This window comes from Leptonychotes weddellii, chromosome 10, assembly GCF_054177405.1.
Source record: "Leptonychotes weddellii isolate Sample4059 chromosome 10, ASM5417740v2, whole genome shotgun sequence".
In the NCBI taxonomy this organism is placed as follows: Eukaryota; Metazoa; Chordata; class Mammalia; order Carnivora; family Phocidae; genus Leptonychotes; species Leptonychotes weddellii.
This window is the reverse complement of record NC_138378.1, coordinates 75,568,402-75,586,039: the sequence shown is the minus strand read 5'-3', so window position 1 is coordinate 75,586,039 and position 17,638 is coordinate 75,568,402. Positions and strand designations below refer to the sequence as shown.

At 43.4% G+C, this 17,638-nt stretch overlaps 1 protein-coding gene across 1 annotated transcript in view; it reads right to left on the bottom strand.

Moving 5' to 3' along the window:
* ANXA4 (annexin A4) overlaps positions 1-17,638 on the bottom strand; it is a 70,687-nt gene that overhangs the window by 21,925 nt on the left and 31,124 nt on the right. Inside the window, exons 3-4 of the mRNA XM_006748017.3 lie at positions 4,859-4,946; positions 1,087-1,181 (exon numbers count right to left, since the gene is read on the bottom strand). Coding sequence (XP_006748080.1) covers positions 1,087-1,181; positions 4,859-4,946 — 183 coding nt within the window. The remainder of the gene's footprint in view (positions 1-1,086; positions 1,182-4,858; positions 4,947-17,638) is intronic.

The window sequence follows — 17,638 nt, the reverse complement described above, 5'->3', positions numbered from 1 at the left end:
ATACTGCATGAATGAACAAATCAGTGCTCAATCCGTTAACGCTGGGCATCTTAACAAACTGCTATCAGATGAGCTTCGTTCGGAGGCTGAATATTCCAGTTCACACATCACATGCATGTTGACGCCAATCTGTGCTCATTAAGTATCTTTGGGACGGAGAAGAGTTCCAAATGCCCAAAAGACAGTCTGAGCTATGAAGAATCTCATTCCCCACTGGGGTCCCAGCCAAAGCTGGCATGCAGATGCCCTGCGGGATCGCCAAGACAGCTCTGTCCCAGCCAGCACTTTAGTGCCAGTCTTCGAGAAGCAGCTGCAGTTGGACTAGCTGTAACGTTTCTCGAGGATAAAACATTTACCAGAGTTACTGTACTCCGAGACCTAAAACACTAATTGATAATGTTTCCTCCGTAAAAAGATTCTTGCTAATCACACAGACAGTGTGGAGGAAAGGTTGGCTGGACTGGCTCTGGTAAGTGAGTTGCTGAAAATGGAGTTTGAAAGAGGGTCCCTGAGGGGTGCACGATTCAGAGCAGAAGGGGTGAATGAACACCCTCTGAATGCTAAGGTTACAAATTATATACATCTTCACCAACACACTGGCCTCATTCTAGAATTTGAGAGGGTGTCCCTCAACTGAGGATCATCAAAGGAATGAATATATGCGACAAATGTGTTTATGTGGAAGAGTCGGAATAGACTCTAAATCCTAGGACAGCCTGTTTAAAACAAACTAGATATAAACACTGCTCCATCCACTGTGACCTAACGGCAGCCTGACCAGGATCAGGAAGGCAGTGCTGGAAGGGTGGGGGCAGAGTCCACTGAGCGACGGAGTCCCTGCAAGGAGCTGGGTGGGAAGACACCAAGAGCTCCCAGAAATCACTTCTGGCTAAGGACAGTGGCAGGAACATGCTGAAACCGTTTTGTTTTGTTTTGTTTTTTTCAAGAACATCTTTAAACAGGGCAAGGATCTGCTTCTGAAAACCCAGGGCCACTTCAGGAATCTAGCTTGGGAAGAGACCCCAGCCTCCCTGCTGCCTGACAGGTTCTTCGTCAGCCCCTGGAGCCGGAGAGGCTGTGGCCTACCCTGCCGATGGTGGTCTTGTAGGCCGTCCTGATTTCCTGGCGCTGGGCCGTGTTGCGGTAAGCGAGGACGCTGATGATGGCATCTTCGTCGGTGCCTGGTGGACAGTGGGGACAGTGAGTGAGGTGATTTGAGAGAGGAGTGAGAAAACAGGTCCCCCAAGGACACCAGCGTTACCCCCAACACATGCAGAGATCTTTTTAAGAAAAGAGGTCCTTGTTCAGTAGGTTTGTCTATTTTTTCAGGAACCAGACACTAGATTTGAGTCTTAGCCTCTCCTTTTTTTTTAGCCTCTCCTTGAATCAACTGTTTACCACTGAAAAAAAACCTAACTTCTCTGAGCATCAGCTTCCTTACCCACGAATGTGAGTAACCATAGCACCTCCCCTCACAGGGCTGCTGCAAGTGTTCAATAAAACAAGGAAGTGAATTCCTTAGCACAATGCCCCGCAGTGACTAAATATTCACTAAATGCTGACTGGGATTGTGTTTTACCCCTCCTCTGCAATTCTTTTCCTGTCTTTTGGTTCTTCTGTATCTTCCATATTCTTGCTTTTTCTCTCCTCATTTTTTTAAAAGATATTATTTATCTATTTGAGAGAGAAAGAGAGAGAGCAAGAGAGGCAGAGGAGGGAGAGGGAGAAGTGGACTCCCTGCTGAGTGCAGAGCCTGACACAGGGCTTGATCCCAAAAACCTGAGATCACGACCTAAGCCAAAAGCAGACGCCTAACCGACTGAGCCACCCAGGCGCCCCTCTTCTCATTTTTAATGTTATCATTTCCTCTGAGTTTTGAAACAATTCGGACTCTTAATTCACTTGCACTTTGCAGGGTTTTGCTTCTTAATTTCAGCATAATTAGCAAACAGTATTGTGTTAGTTTCAGGAGTACAATATAGTGATTCACCACTTCTGTCCATCGCTGAGCGCTCGTCACTAGTGTACTTGACCCCCTTCACCCGGGGGGTGAAGCCTGCAGGGTTTTAATGGGCTGCCCACTTCATGCACTGGCGCTCTGAGATCCGTAAATGTGTTTTTCATTTCCAAGCTATCCTTCCTGACCTCAGACAGTTCCCTTTTGATAACTGCTGACGAATTCCCACTGTGCAATACCCGACCAGAACTTCATGAGAATTACAAATTTTAAATGTCCTAAATTTTGTGTGCCTGTTTCTTGAAGCTACTTTGACTTGGGGGGGGGGGGAGGGCTTTATTCTGATTTTTCAAAATTGGTCCCTTGTCTTAGTAACAGCTGGATGTTCACGTATGTTTGGTGAGTTTTGTGCTTCCTCACTGTTTAACCTGTATGGGGAATTGTGAGGGACTACAGAAGAGATTCTACTGGGATATTTCAGGGAGAAATGAAAAAGTCTAGATTTACCATAGTTATTCTTTGCAAGATTAGAAATCCAGAAAAGTGTGAGCTGTAGGGACGGAAGCTATAGAACTTTGTTTACATATCTTAGGGACCTACTCTCTGTTCTCTTAAAAAAAAAAAAAAAAGAGGTATCTATATACAACCTTCCTGTTCTCCTTCAGAACTCTCAGCGGGGGAAGATCCATCTTTCGCTCACCCATTTCTATAAAAGGCACCATCCTTCTTTCAGTCAGGTTTGAACCCTCAAAATAGATTTTTTTTTTTTTTTACCCTCTCTCATCCTCCACATTCAAATTTCCTGCCAAGGCATACAAAATCTAACTCTAAAAATCGTTTTTGCCTCCATCCCCTCTTTGATTCCTACCACTACTACTCCAATTCAGGATTTTAGGGGCTTAGACACATGTAACATCTGTTAACTGGCATTCTTATCTCCTAATTGGTCTTTCCAAAGTCCTGCCAGATTCATTTTCCAAAAAGAAAAACTCTCAGAGGGCCCCTCCCCTGCTCAGGAATACACAATGCCCCACCAACATCCCCCCCTCCCCGCCCCGTCTGCTAGATTTACTACAGGAGCTGCAGTCTGGCATTTGAGACTTCCTACAATATCCCATTCACTGTTGTAAATATCCACACAAAAGGATACCAGGCAGCCAAATTCACAGACCTAGCTCTTGAATTATTATACTTGATCCAACTGTACTGCACTCCTTTCTCCTGACCTTCTTCATTCCCAGTCTACTGGTTTATATGTCCCTCTAGCCACCCCATAAGAGTGTCATCATTGTGGCACTGGTTTCCCGGCCAATGCCTTTGGGCCATCCCCCCACGTCTGTGATTCTACAGGTGGCCTTCTCTGTAGCAACCCCAGGACCTCCCTTTGGTACCAGCCAACTCCTGCTTTCCAAATACCTCCTGCTGCAAGCCACCTCTCCATGTATTTACTGTGAGTCCCCTAGGCCTCAGCTAAACTGGAAAAGGCACAATGCTCACACTCCTCTCATGCCTTTGCTCATGCTATTCCATTCACCTGAAACACATTCTCTCTTATCTCTGTTGAAACAACTTATCTTGCAAAGCCCGTCTCAAATTCTATATCCTCTAAGTTTTGCCTGATGCCCCCAAATTAAATGTGATCTCCTCTCTGAACCTAATGGGATCTCATTTGTGCTCCTCCTATCACTATCATATTATGATAGCTATTATCACATTATTGTAGTTATTTCTGTGCATGCCTTACCCATCTAGCATCCATGGACTCGCTGGACTAGGTTTTATAATCCATGTCTCCTCCAACTGTCTGCCTTACATTGGTCCCCATATAACAGACATTGACAAGAACCAGTTGTCAAATGTCTCCTGACTTTTGAGAATTATGAATGCAATGTGGTCCACATTCTGAATTATGGTATTCTTGCTATATACCAAAGAAATAGGAAAACATGAAAAAAAGAGTGGGCCAAGCACACCTTCCATCTTATTTATGAAAAAGGGAAAATGAGGAGAAGGACATATCAATTCAGAACAATGTTCCATTCAGAGGTGGGCAGCAGGACAGCACGGGGACTTAAACTCCATCTCTGGAGTCACACTGCCTGGGTCTGACTGCCTGGAATTGCCTAGAATCCTAAGTCTAACACCTACTGGCTCTGAGATGACAGGGAAGTTAGCTAACCTCCCTAAATCTCAACTTCACAGCAGTAAAACAGGCTGTTGTCTGTTATTGTTCTTGTCGTATTTGCTGCTAGTAACATTGGGGCTAAGTAAAACAAGCTCTTTGGAGGGAGAAAAATTGGGAAATAAGGCTTCATGATCAAATGTTTTTAACCAGATCACAAGAAGATTATAAATAGCAGCTATGAACCAAGGGCAAACATCCACCCATGCAAGAGCGGCCAGAGTACGCCCACGTGCTGAGTGTGACTCATGGCTCAGTTCCACTTACTATATGATTTCACTTCTCTGGGTCTCAGTTTCACATCCATGAAATGGGCTGAAAATAACAAGTGCAGTCACTGCTTTCACTGCATTGTTGGGCTGTTGTGTACATACCCATTGAAATAATATTTGTGTAAGTGCTTTGTAAACCCTATGGCACCAAATACATACAGCACTAACTGGAAAACAGATACATTTCTAAAGTTTACATATAGATTTGTAATGTTCTCATGCAAAACAGATTTAAGTGGGGAAATCCAGAATGAGCACATTAAATGTTAATTCTGTAAGAAAAGTGAGTAACGAATACCCTCCCAACTAATCTGTCTTAAAAGCCAACTTGTTCCCACTGTATTTTCTTAGAGACCCGCTCATTTTTGCCAGTGGACCCAGCACCCTCTGTGTGACTCTGTGATGCACAAAACCTAAGGGCGTGTTCCCGTCCTGCGGGACACTTACCAATCCCCTTCATGGCCTTCCTCAGGGTCTGGGCATCTTCAGTGGCACTGAATCCTGAAGCAGCTTTGATGGTGCCTCCTTTGGCTGCCTGGGCATACAGAGAAAGATGTGACTGAGCGGCATCATCTCCTTCAGCACGCATCTGCTGAGCATCTACCATGGGCCAAATACTATTCCTGGTGCTGGGGATATGGCAGTGAGCATGAGAGATGAGGCTCTTGCTCCCATGGAGCTGATGCTCTAGTTCAGGAGGAGGCAGACTGTAAACAAGCCAACAAATGAATATATACATGGTGTCCAGTAGTGGGAAATGCTAAGGAGCAGATAGAGAGGTCCCAGAAGGGCTGCTCTGAGTGGTGACATTTAGGCTGAGAGCTGAATGACAGGAAGCAGCTGGCCATGCAAAGATAGGGGGTTGCGGGGTCGTGGTGGTGGTGATGTTATAAGCAGAAGAAACAGCCAAGGCAAAGGCCCCAAGGCTGGAACTAAAGGAGCAGGACAGAGGTCAGTGTGGCCCAAGTTGGTGTGGGCAAGGAGGACAGTGGTAAGCTAAGTTCTACTACCACCCGTGCAGTAATCTTGTTCCCCCACCCCCACCCGAGAAAGGAACATATCAAACCTGAATCCAGTCAAGCCCCTAGAGCCAAAGAGCAAGTTACAGATATTAGAAGAGGGAAATGTCAACCCACAGCACAGGGTTGTAATCAGCAAAATCCAGACTGTGAGAAACACTATTTGATGAATGATCTGGGTTTATCAACAAATCAATTACAAAGAGAATAAGAAAAGAGAGAGATGGGGGAGGGGAGAATAATAGCTTAAAAGAGATTTAAAAAGGCGTATCAATAATCATAATTTGGATCCTTAAATCAACACTAAAAAAAATTGAGTTATGAGACAACTGGAAATCTGAACACTGACTTGATATTTGATGACATTAAGGAACTAGCATTAATATTTTTAGGTATGATAATGGTACTGTGGTTATATTTTATTTTTGAGAGTTTTAATCTTATATAGATTGAAAGGGTTTACAGATGAGAGGATAAGATGTCCGGAATTTGCTTCAAAATAACACAGGTCGGGGGAAGTAAGTGGAGATAAAGAAGAAACAAGACTGACCATGAGTTAAGAAAAGAATTATTGGTAGGCACACAGGGGTTCTTTTAAATACTCGGTCTACTACTTTCCTATGTGTTTACACTTTTCCATAATAAAAGTTTCAAAAATGAAAAAGGGAGAAGGAAAATCAGAGAGCTGGGCTGGGGCCAGAACAAGGCAGCCTTCACTGGGGTAAGGGGTTTATTGTCTGTCCTATGTGCAGTGGGAAGCCACTGGCAGGTTTTAAGCAAGGGGATGAGGGGGTATGATCTGATTTACATGTTAAAAAGATCTCTCAGGCTGCTGAAGGGAGAGGCAGGGACCAGTTAAGAATCTGGAGCAAGCCCCATGGACATGATGCTAGATGAGGGTGGAAGATTTGAAACGGGAAGAAACAGGCAGACTCAGCACATATTTTGGAGCAAAGGCGACAGAACTTGCTGATGGACGGATGTGGGAGGTGAGGAAAGAAAAGAATCAAGTGTAACTCTAAATCTTTCCCCTGAGCAGCCGAGTGCAGAGTGGTGTCATTTACCCAAACGGGGAAAACTAGAGACCTATCGGATTTGGCATCGGGGGTGGAGGGTAGTGGGGAGTGGGATTTAGAAGTTCTATTTTCAAAACGTTAAGCTTGGGATGTCCATTAAACACTCAAGTGGAGTTGTAAAAAGCACAGCTGGTTATAAAATATAAGTAGAAGTCAAATCGAGACACATCAGCATGTGGATGGTATTGGATGAAATGACCTAGGGAGGAAGTGATTTCAACAGTAGGGGTCCTAGGACAAGCTTGGGCCTCTCCAGTAGTAGAAGTCAAGCAGAGGAGAGCCTAGAAAGGATGATCAAGAAAGATCGGTCCTTGGGGCACCTGGGTGGCTCAGTCAGTTAAGAGTCTGCCTTTGGCTCAGGTCATGATCCCAGGGTCCTGTGACTGAGCTCCACATGGGCTCCCTGCTCACTGGGAAGCCTGCTTCTCCCTCTCCCTCTGCCCCTCCCTGTGCTTGTGCTCTGTTGTGCTCTCTCTCTCTCTCAAATAAAATCAAGAAAGGAAGGAAGGAAGGAAGGAAGGAAGGAAGGAAGGAAGGAAGGAAGGAAGGAAGGAAGGAAGGAAGGAAGATCCCTGAAGTAAAAGGAAAACCAGGATAGCATGTTGTCCAGAGGCTGAGGAAGGAGGGAGTGGTCAGTGTGTGCCAAGGGTAGTGGAAGAGGAGGACACTGAAGGAATGGTCAGATTTGGCAACACGGAGGTTCCTGGTGACCCTGACAAGACCTTTTACAGTAGAATGGAGGAGACTGAAGACTGACTGAGTGGGCAGAGGGGAAAATGGGAAGTCATGAGGAGGAGAGAGCCACCCTGGACAACAGAGATGATGACTAGCATCACTAGAATGATCAAATGCCTTAAAGTAAGAGGTACTTGGATGTTACAAGGGATTAAAAGTTAGTGAACCTGAGGTGAAAGACCTGTACTCTGAAAACTATAAAACACTGATAAAAGAAATTGAAGATGACACAAACAAATGGAAAGATATTCCATGTTCATGGATTGGGAGAACAAATATTGTTAAAATGTCCGTACTACCCAAAGCAATCTACAGATTTAATGTTATCCCTATCAAAATACCAACAGCATTTTTCACAGAACTAGAAAAAATAATTGTAGAATTTGTATGAAACCACAAAAGATCCTGAATAGCCAAAGCAATCTTGAAAAAAAAGAACAAAACTGGAGGTATCACTATCCCAGATTTCAAGATATACTATAAGCTGTAGTAATAAAAACAATATGGTATTGGCACAAAAACAGACACACAGAACAAGGGAACAGAATAGAGAGCCCAGAAATAACCCCATGATTATACAGTCAATTGATCTTCAAGAAAGGAGGCAAGAATACGCAATGGGAAAAAGTCTCTTCAACAAATGGTGTTGGGAAAACTAGACAACTACATGCAAAAGAATGAAAACTGGACCACTTCCCTACACCATACACAAAAATAAACTCAAAATGGACTAAAGACCTAAATGTGAGACCTGAAACCATAAAATTCCTAGAAGAAACCATAGGCAGTAATCTCTTTGACATCAGAGGTAGAAACATTTTTCTAGATATGTCTCCAAAGGCAAGGGAAACAAAAGCAAAATTAAACTACTGGGATTACACCAAAATGAAAAGCTTTTGCACAGTGAAGGGAACCACCAACAAAACAAAGAGACAACCCACCGAATGGGAGAAGATATTTCCAAATGATATATCCGATAAGGGGTTAATATCCAGAATATATACGTAATTTATTGTAGAGAGCAAAATGGAGTCTCTCATTTCAAGCAGTAGCTTGCATCAAGCAATGACGCAAGCAGTTAAGGTACTGCAGGTAGGAGGTATGGCGGGCACCAGCGTCAGCTAACACTCCAGAACTGATAAGGAGCAAAACCAGAGGAGGTCTGCGGGGACCCAAAACTGATTAAATCCCTTTAAAAAGGGAAGGATTTGGGCAGCAAACTGTCAGACTCTTCAGACATGACCCCTCTATGTCTGACCACTTAAAAAAGGTAACTGCCGCCGAAGGCTCTGCTGGATTGATCTTCAAACAGAACCAAGATCCTTCGCTGCTTGAACATCAGAAGCAGTAGTGCCGAGAGCTGACCCAGACCAGACCAAGGCCTTATCTCAACTGCGGGCCCACAGACTGACTTCACGCTTGATTCCTTAACTTCCTGCACCCTTCTGTGAGCTTGTTTGTTGTGTGGCTTGTCTTCTGTCCTGCCTTGTGTGCTGTATAAGAAGCCAAGTTTAATCACATGTGCATTGTTATTGAGTTTGGAATCCTGAACCTGCTTTATAATTGTGATTTAACTTTGCTTTATGATTGAATAAAGCTGACATTGTGGAAAGACACAACTCGTGTGTGCGCCTTCATAGCGTGCTCATGACATTTACACAAGCTCAACATCAAAAAAACAAATAATCTAATTAAAAATGGACAGAAGACATGAATAGACATTCTTCCAAGAAGACATACTGATGGCCAATGGACACAAGAAAAGATGCTCATCACTCATCATTAGGGAAAGGCAAATCAAAACCACAATGAGATATCAGCTCACACCTGTCAGAATGGCTAAAATCAAAAACACAAGAAACAACAAGTGTTGGCGAGGATGTGGAATAAAAAGGAACCCTTGTTGCTGCTGGTAGGAATGCAAACTGGTGCAGCCTCTGTGGAAGACAGTATGGAGGTTCTTCAAAAAAGTAAAAATAGAACTACCATATAATTCAGTAATTCCACTACTGGGTATTCCAAAGAAAGCAAAAACACTAACTCAAAAGGATATATGCACCCATATTTTTATTGCAGCATTATTTACAATAGCCAAAATACAGAATCAACCCAAGTGTTCATCCATATAGATGAATGGATAAAGAGGATGTGGTAGATATAATACAATGGAATATTACTCAGCCATAAAAAAAAGAATGAAGGGCACCTGGGTGGCTCAGTTGGCTAAGTGTCTGCCTTCAGCTCAGGTCATGACCCCAGGGTCCTGGGATCGAGTCCCACATCGGGCTTCCTGCTCAGCGGGGAGTCTGCTTCTCCCTCTCCCTCTGCTGCCCCCCCCCCGCTCGTGCTCAATCTCTCTCTCTGAAATAAATAAATAACTTCAAAAATAAATGAATAAAAAATTTAAAAAGAATGAAATCTTGCCATTTGCAGCAACATGGATGGATCTAGAGAGTATTATGCTAAATGGAGTAAGTCAGAGATAGACAAACACCATATGATGTCATTCATATGTGGAATTTAAGAAATAAAACAAATGAACAAAGAAAAAGAAGACAAACAGAAAAACAGACTTTTAACTACAGTGAACAAACTGATGGTTACCAAAGGGGAGGGGGCGGGGATGTGGGAAATAGGTGATGGGGACTGACAGTACGATTATGATGAGCACTGAGTAATGTAAAGAGTTGTTGAATCACTATATTGTACACCTGAAACTAATGTAACACTGTATGTTAATGACACTGGAATTCTAAAAAGTAATAAATAAAAATTTAAAATGAGTGAACCTGATCCTGTCAAAATAAAAATCAAAAATTAAAAACAATAGCAAGCAAAACACAGGCTAGTGACCAGTAGGGGCCACTGCCGTTGGATTATGATTTAGAGATAATTTACTGATTAAGATCAAGGTGCCCGGAATGTTTTGAATATATTTACTGATTTATTAATACGTGATTTATGTTGTGAGAGATAGTGTAGAGAAATACATATAATGCAATATAAAAAATCAGATGCCTGGGTGGCTCAGTCAGTTAAGCGTCTGCCTTTGGCTCAGGTCATGATCTCAGGATCCTGGGATCAAGTTCCCCATCGGGCTCCCTGCTCAGCAGCAAGTCTGCTTCTCCCTCTCCCTCTGTGATCTCTCTCACTTTCTCTCTCTCTCAAATAAATAAATAAAATCTAAATTAATAAATAAATAAGGGTGCCTGGGTGGCTCAGTCAGGTGGCCTGCTCTTGATTTCAGCTCAGGTCATGATCTCAGGGTCCTGGGATCGAACCCCATCTCGGGGTCCAGGTCTACCTAAGGATTCTCTCTCTCCCTCTCCCTTTGCCCCTCCCCTGCTCTCTCTCCCAAATAAATAAATAAATCTTTAAAAATAAATAAATATGTAAATAAGTAGATGGGGAAATTCAGTGACAGGGCATAAAACACAGAAAACTAAGATAAAGCTAGGGGGGTGGGAAGGAAACCAAAATGCAGACCTTAAGAGCCTGTACAGTTATTGGAGGGAAGCCACAGATTTCTCTGCCTTAGAAGCCAAAGTAAGAGGGAATTGTAATCAGTAATGAGAGATTCACTGTGTCTGTAAGAGGAAAAGAGACCAGTTGCCCCAGAACTGCCCTGCTTTTCTTTGTACTGAGATTACAGAGAGGTAATCTGCATTACTAGAGCTCTTCTGGGCTCCCTGATTTAGCAGTAGAGGGTAGAATCAAACTAGCTTTGGGTTTTTTGTTTTGTTTTTTAGAGAGGGAGGGGGAGAGAAGGGGGAGGGTTGTAGGAGGAGAGGGAGAGCAACAGAGAGAGTCCCAAGCAGTCTCCATGCCCCAGCCTGGAGCCTGACACAGGGCGTGATCTCATGACCCTGAGATCATGACCTGAGCTGCAATCAAGAGTTGGGATGCCTAACCAACACAGCCACCCAGGCACCCCACTAGCTTTGATTTTAAATATATCTTCCTCTCTGTATCTGACACTAAGCGTTATTATAGCCCTTGCAACCCATGTTTTGATATTCTGAATTCTGTTTTCTTGTTCTTAAAAATGACCCAATTAGTCATGACCAGCATTAGAACTGTTCTGCCTCGTCTCCTTTCCCTTAGTTAATTTGTCAGGTGTCTGCATTGTAGTGTGCATTTGATTGGCTGAGGTTGCACATGGGGAGGATCTAAGTGATCTTCTTGGCAGCAGGATGTCAATGGGGTTCAGCCCAAGCTGGATACCTTCCTCTGTTCATAGCTGGTGCTATGTGCTTTTACAATGCTAGGGCTCACAAGCTGAGGGTATGGCTAAATTTAGGGCTCAGGTCACATAGTAGGTCTCTTCTGACTTTTCTGATAACGTCCCTTTTGGTAAATGGTGGTAGGATGTTATGGTAATGGGAGGAAACAGAACAGGAAGATGATATGAATTATTTTTTTTTTTTTAAAGATTTTATTTATTTATTCATGAGAGAGAGAGAGAGAGGCAGAGGGAGAAGCAGGCTCCCAAGGAGCAGGGAGCCCGATGCGGGACTCGATCCCAGGACCCTGGGATCATGACCTGAGCCGAAGGCAGATGCTTAACCATCTGAGCCACCCAGGCGCCCCGATGATATGAATTATTGAGTGAGAAGGGTTTTATATCTTATATAAGCCTTGGTTGAAATGTACCCATAGCCTTGTGCCCACGATCCAGTAAAATCTAATATTCATGGAGAGAGTTCCATCTCTTCTACATCACTCTTAGTGTCACCAACACTATAAAGGGAATTCTGATACTGAGGGAAATTTCCTCTGTGGGTCTTTGTGAAGGAGACACAGTAGGCTACAGTGAGAGGTAGTAAAGCTTAGTAGGGGGAACATGGATATTGGGGTGGGATAGACCTAGCTTTGAATCTTAGCTTCAACCCTTTCCTTTTTTTTTTTTTTAGAAATGTGGTTTTTTTAAGATTTTATTTATTTGACAGCAAGTGAGAGAGCACAAGCAGGGGGAGCAGCAGAGGCAGAGGGAGAAGCAGGGGCTCAGTCCCAGGACCCCGGGATCATGACCTGAGCTGAAGGCAGATGCTTAACCATCTGAGCCACCCAGGCATCTCGGCTTCAACCCTTTCTAGCTGGGTTGTCAATAGGGGGAGTTTCATTTTTCTCACCTGTACATCAAGAATAATGATATCAACTCACAGAGTTCTTGTAAAAATGAAGCAGAATAATATAACAAAGCATTTAGCACAAAATCCAGCAAAGTAGTAAACACTAAAACAAAAATTCAAACTCAGTGGCTATCATTGCCATCATAATTATTAAATATGACTTCAACAGATCTCCACAATAAATATGAGTGAAGATTCTTATATCTATTTCTGATAATCTCTTTTTTTTTTAAAGATTTTATTTATTTATTTGACAGAGAGAGAGACAGCAAGAGCAGGAACCCAAGCAGGGGGAGTAGGAGAGGGAGAAGCAGGCTTCCTGCTGAGCAGGGAGCCCGATGCAGGGCTCGATCCCAGGACCCTGGGACCATGACCTGAGCCGAAGGCAGACACTTAACAACTGAGCCACCCAGGTGCCCCTCTGATAATATCTTAATGTAAGCCCATGGGGGTAATGCCAAAGCAAAATCCAGAATAGAGCATTTGTACAGGTGGCAAAAACAATGTAGAATAGATCAAAGGCTCTCTGATGATTTAACTTCACCCAAGGATATAATGTGGACCATCTAGAGGAACAGAGGATTTTTATGCCTTAGGGAAGCTCTCTCTGAAGACAGACTTTGCTCACTGTGGTCCACATCAAGCCCATCCAAAGGCCTCCGGTACCAAAGAGTGTGGGCCTTGTCTGCTGTAAGCCCAGGCCTTCACCTCCTAGATATGGTCAGCATCTAGCATTTAGTCACCACCCTCTATACACCTGACAGAGGAAAGTAGAAGTCAATGACATTAACTTCCTTGGACACTGTTATAGGTCGAATTGTAACCCCCCAAAAGATATGTTGAAGTCCTAACCCCTAGGACCTCAGAATGTATTCTTATTTGGAAATAGGGTCATTGCAGATGCAATTAATTACATTAAGATGAGGTCATTCTGGGCAGCACGTGGGTGGCTCAGATGGTTAAGCGTCTGCCTTCGGCTCAGGTCATGATCCCAGGATCCTGGGATCGAGCCCCACATCGGGCTCCTGGCTCAGCGAGGAGCCTGCTTCTCCCTCTCTCCCTGCTCATGCTTTCTCTCTCTCTCTCTGTATCTCTGTGTCTCAAATGAATAAATAAAATCTTAAAAAAAAAAAAAAGATGAGGTCATTCTGGAGTAGGGTGAGCCCCTAATCCAGTATGATTGGTGTCCTTATAAGACAGCACGTGAGGGCGCCTGGGTGGCTCAGTCATTAAGTGTCTGCCTTCAGCTCAGGTCATGATCCCGGGGTCCTGGGATCGAGCCCCGCATCGGGCTCCCTGCTCAGCAGGAAGCCTGCTTCTCCCTCTCCCACTCCCCCCTGCTTGTGTTCCCTCTCTCACTGTGTCTCTCTCCGTCAAATAAATAAATAAAATCTTAAAAAAAAAAAAAAAGACAGCACGTGAAGACACAGACACACAGGGAGAACACAACGTGATGCTAAAGGCAGAGATTACAGTTAAGCCTAGGACTGCCAGGAAACCCCCAGAAGCTAGGAAGAGGCAAGGAAGGAGTCACCTACAGATTGCAGAGGGCTCCTGACCCTGCCAACACCTTGATTTTGGATTTCTGGCCTCAGAACTGTGAGACAACAAATTTCTATTATTTTAAGCCACGCAGTTTGTGGGACTTTGTTATGGCAGCCCTAGAAAATTAATACAGGTTCTTTCATTCTTTTCTACTATGCATCAATAGTAAGTAATAAGCAAACTGGTGATCTGCTGTCAAAATTCCAACATGGCCTAACTCAACCGTTGGCTCCACTATGAGACAGCTTTCTGAGAGAAATGTTTCACAGGTTTCTTTTGGAGCTTTATTGCAAAATTTTGGATGGTGCCCAAAACACTGCATTCGACTTTTAACACAAACTGCATTGCTGAGGGACGCTATTGTGGGATTAAAATTAATATCTAACAAGATGAACCAATGGAGGGATTTGCAAAGATGTTTCATCTTATCAATTAACATTCTCAGTGACTCTTCCAGGAAAAAGATAAGCTCAGGAAACTTGTTCCTGGTCGCCCTGCAGTAACCGTATTGATCAAATTCCAGGGCGTAAGGTACCATTATCCGTTCTGCGGAGGCGGGGAATTCTATCCCAGGAAGGCTTCTTGTGGCAGTAGGCAAAGGAAACAGGGAGGATGTAGGAAAGAATAACAAAAATGAATGGCTAGACACAGGCGTTAGAGCACTATCGATGAAATATTATTCAGTTATTAAATAATCAAGAAGTTAATAAATGTCAAAAGTTGGAATCCAATACACTGGAATACTGTAGGTCCACAATCCCCTCAGGAGCTTTCATGGCGTCATCTGAAGCTGACCCCTGTAGGCAGAGGGCACAGGAAGACTGAAGAGAAACAAGCCTCTCCTCGTCGGTAGGTGACAATTTTAACAATGGCAAAGGGAACTTACATACGAGGCTTGTCTTGAGTGGCAGCAAGACAAATTGATCCCTAGACTCATCCTTGAAATCTTAAAAGTTTATAAAGAGGTCCTAAATGGGCTCAGTCGTGTATACCGTGCAGCTGTCTTCAACCCCACATCACCACCTCGAGGTGATCTCCTTGGAGCAGTCTCTGGGAGCAGGAAAGGTAAGCAGAACCCACGTTCTAGACGGGCGGGGGTGAGAAGCCTCTGACTGCCCAGGTCCAGCTCACTAGTCAGTCAGCGGTCACATCTTTTTTGATGACAGTCTCCAACAAATACTAATCAGCAATAAAAAGTCATGAAGGAACAAACTGCTGATATGCTCATAGCAACATGGATGAATTGCCAAAAATATAACACTTGGCGAAAAAAGCCAGACACACAAGAGTACATATTCTATGGTTCCACTGATAGGATGTTCTAGAACAGGCAAAACTAATCTGTAGTAATGACAATCAGAACAGTAGTTGTATTTCTAGGGTGGAGTGGAGATCAGGGAGGGGACCGACCTGAAAGAGGCATAAAGGAACTTCCTGGAGCGAGGAAATGTTCTATCTTGATAGAGGAGTAGGTTACATGGTCCATAGGTTTGTCAAAACTCATCTACCAGTAACCTTAAGAGCAGTGCATTTCACTATATGTAAATTAAAATCTATTTAAAGGGGTGCCTGGGTGGCTCAGTCGGTTAAGCGTCTGCCTTCAGCTCAGGTCATGATCCTAGTGTCCTGGGATCGAGTCCCGCATCGGGCTGTCTGCTCAGCAGAAAGCCTGCTTCTCCCTCTCCCACCCCTCCTGCTTGTGTTCCCTCTCTCGCTGTGTCTATCTCTGTCAAATAAATAAATAAAATCTTTAAAAAATAAAAAAAATTAAAAATATATATTTTAAAAATATTGTAAATATTTTTAGCTTTTAAAACATGTTTTCTTTTTAGAAATGTATCACATGGTCATTGTAGAGATTTGGAAAATTAAAAAAAGAAGAAGAAAATTAAAACACCCATAATTCCACCATCTAGAATAAATAATTTTAGTATGCCACAAAATGTAATATTAACGTGTTAGCAAAGCAAAGATTAGAGTGAATATATAACTGTTATTTATGCTTGTATTACTACTGTTTAAAAATCATTATACACGTGAGTAGGGTCTAAAATAAAATGATGGAAAACAACTGGGAATTACAATATTGTGACTATTGTGTGTTTTTCCTACCCTTTAAAAATATCCTTTATCTGTCCAATAAGTAACAGTGATGTTGGAAAAGCAGGTACTAGGAGGAAAGATGAGAGCAACTGAGGTAATTTTCCTCGAATGAAGAGCACAGTAAAGGATCACTAGGTTATAGGCTTCACATGTAGGAAGCCTGTGAGCTTGTTGCAGACAGGAAGACTGTCACATTAATTTTGAGTCCCCAGAGCCAAGTACCACATCTGGCACAAAGTTGAGACACTGTAAACATTTCTGAATAAACGTCCTCTGTGTCTGGAGAGAATCAAGAAGACATGGGGCGCCTGGGTGGCTCAGTTGGTTAGGCGACTGCCTTCGGCTCAGGTCATGATCCTGGAGTCCCGGGATCGAGTCCCGCATCGGGCTCCCTGCTCAGCAGGGAGTCTGCTTCTCCCTCTGACCCTCCTCCCCCTCATGCTCTCTGTCTCTCATTCTCTCTGTCTCAAATAAATAAATAAAAATCTTTAAAAAAAAAAAAAAATCAAGACGACATGAATTTTAAAATAAAGCATGGAGATTTAGGGCAGATATGAGTAAGGTTTTGACTGTCACGGATGATAAAGAAAATTCTAGAATGTCTAATGTAAGACAATGTTAAGAGTATATTACTATTTGTTCAAGAGTGTTTACACCTCCATCTTCCTAGAGGAGGCCATTTAGAGCTGGAAGGATCTCCAGTTCCTCTCCAGGTATAAGATTCTATTTCTATTATTCCTTCCAAGAAGACCAGAGATCAAAATCACCTGTCTGTTCAGATACCTTATTTGGGTGGGAGAAGGAGAGCAGATGGCCAGCTTCAGGTAGAGCTTGTTTGCAGCTAAGAGGCTCAGCTTCCATCTCAACACTGAACTTTATAGAACTCCCAGAGGGATCCAATTCCCTGCCTGTCCCAAAGATCAGATAATCAAGCTCTGAGGAGTCCGGTCATGGCCAAAACAGGAGGCAGATGACAAGCCCATATGGCTAACAAACACCCTTCTTGATGAGCCTGAAATGATGTTACACCAAAATGTGGATGGCACTTGTCTCCCAATGGTAGGACCTGTGGGATTTTTAGTTTTTCCTTTTCATTTGTCTGGAATTTCTATAATGAACACGTAAGTACTCCCACAGAGAGAAAACTACAACTTTTTTTTAAAGATTTATTTAAAGATTTCATTTATTTATGTGACAGAGAGATACACAGCGAGAGAGGGAACACAAGCAGGGGGAGTGGGAGAGGCAGAAGCAGGCTTCCCGCTGAGCAGGGAGCCCGATGCGGGGCTCGATTCCCGGACCCTGGGATCATGACCTGAGCCAGAGGCAGACGCTTAACGACTGAGCCACCCAGGCGCCCCCTACAACTTATTTTTGTATCTCCGGATGTTAGAAGGATTCCAAGGATTCTCTTTTTGAATTAATTTTCAGGGTCAAGTTACTCACCACCCCTGAAAGAAATTAAAAGGATGCCTGAAAAAAAACAAAACTGCCTTTTCATTTCCTCCTCTCTCCCCTCTAGCAAGCAAACAATCCTCTGTAAAGTCAACAGTCCCTGAATACACATCCTGTACCTGTCCGTGGCTGGCACCAGGTAGGGCGAGGCACTCCCCAACT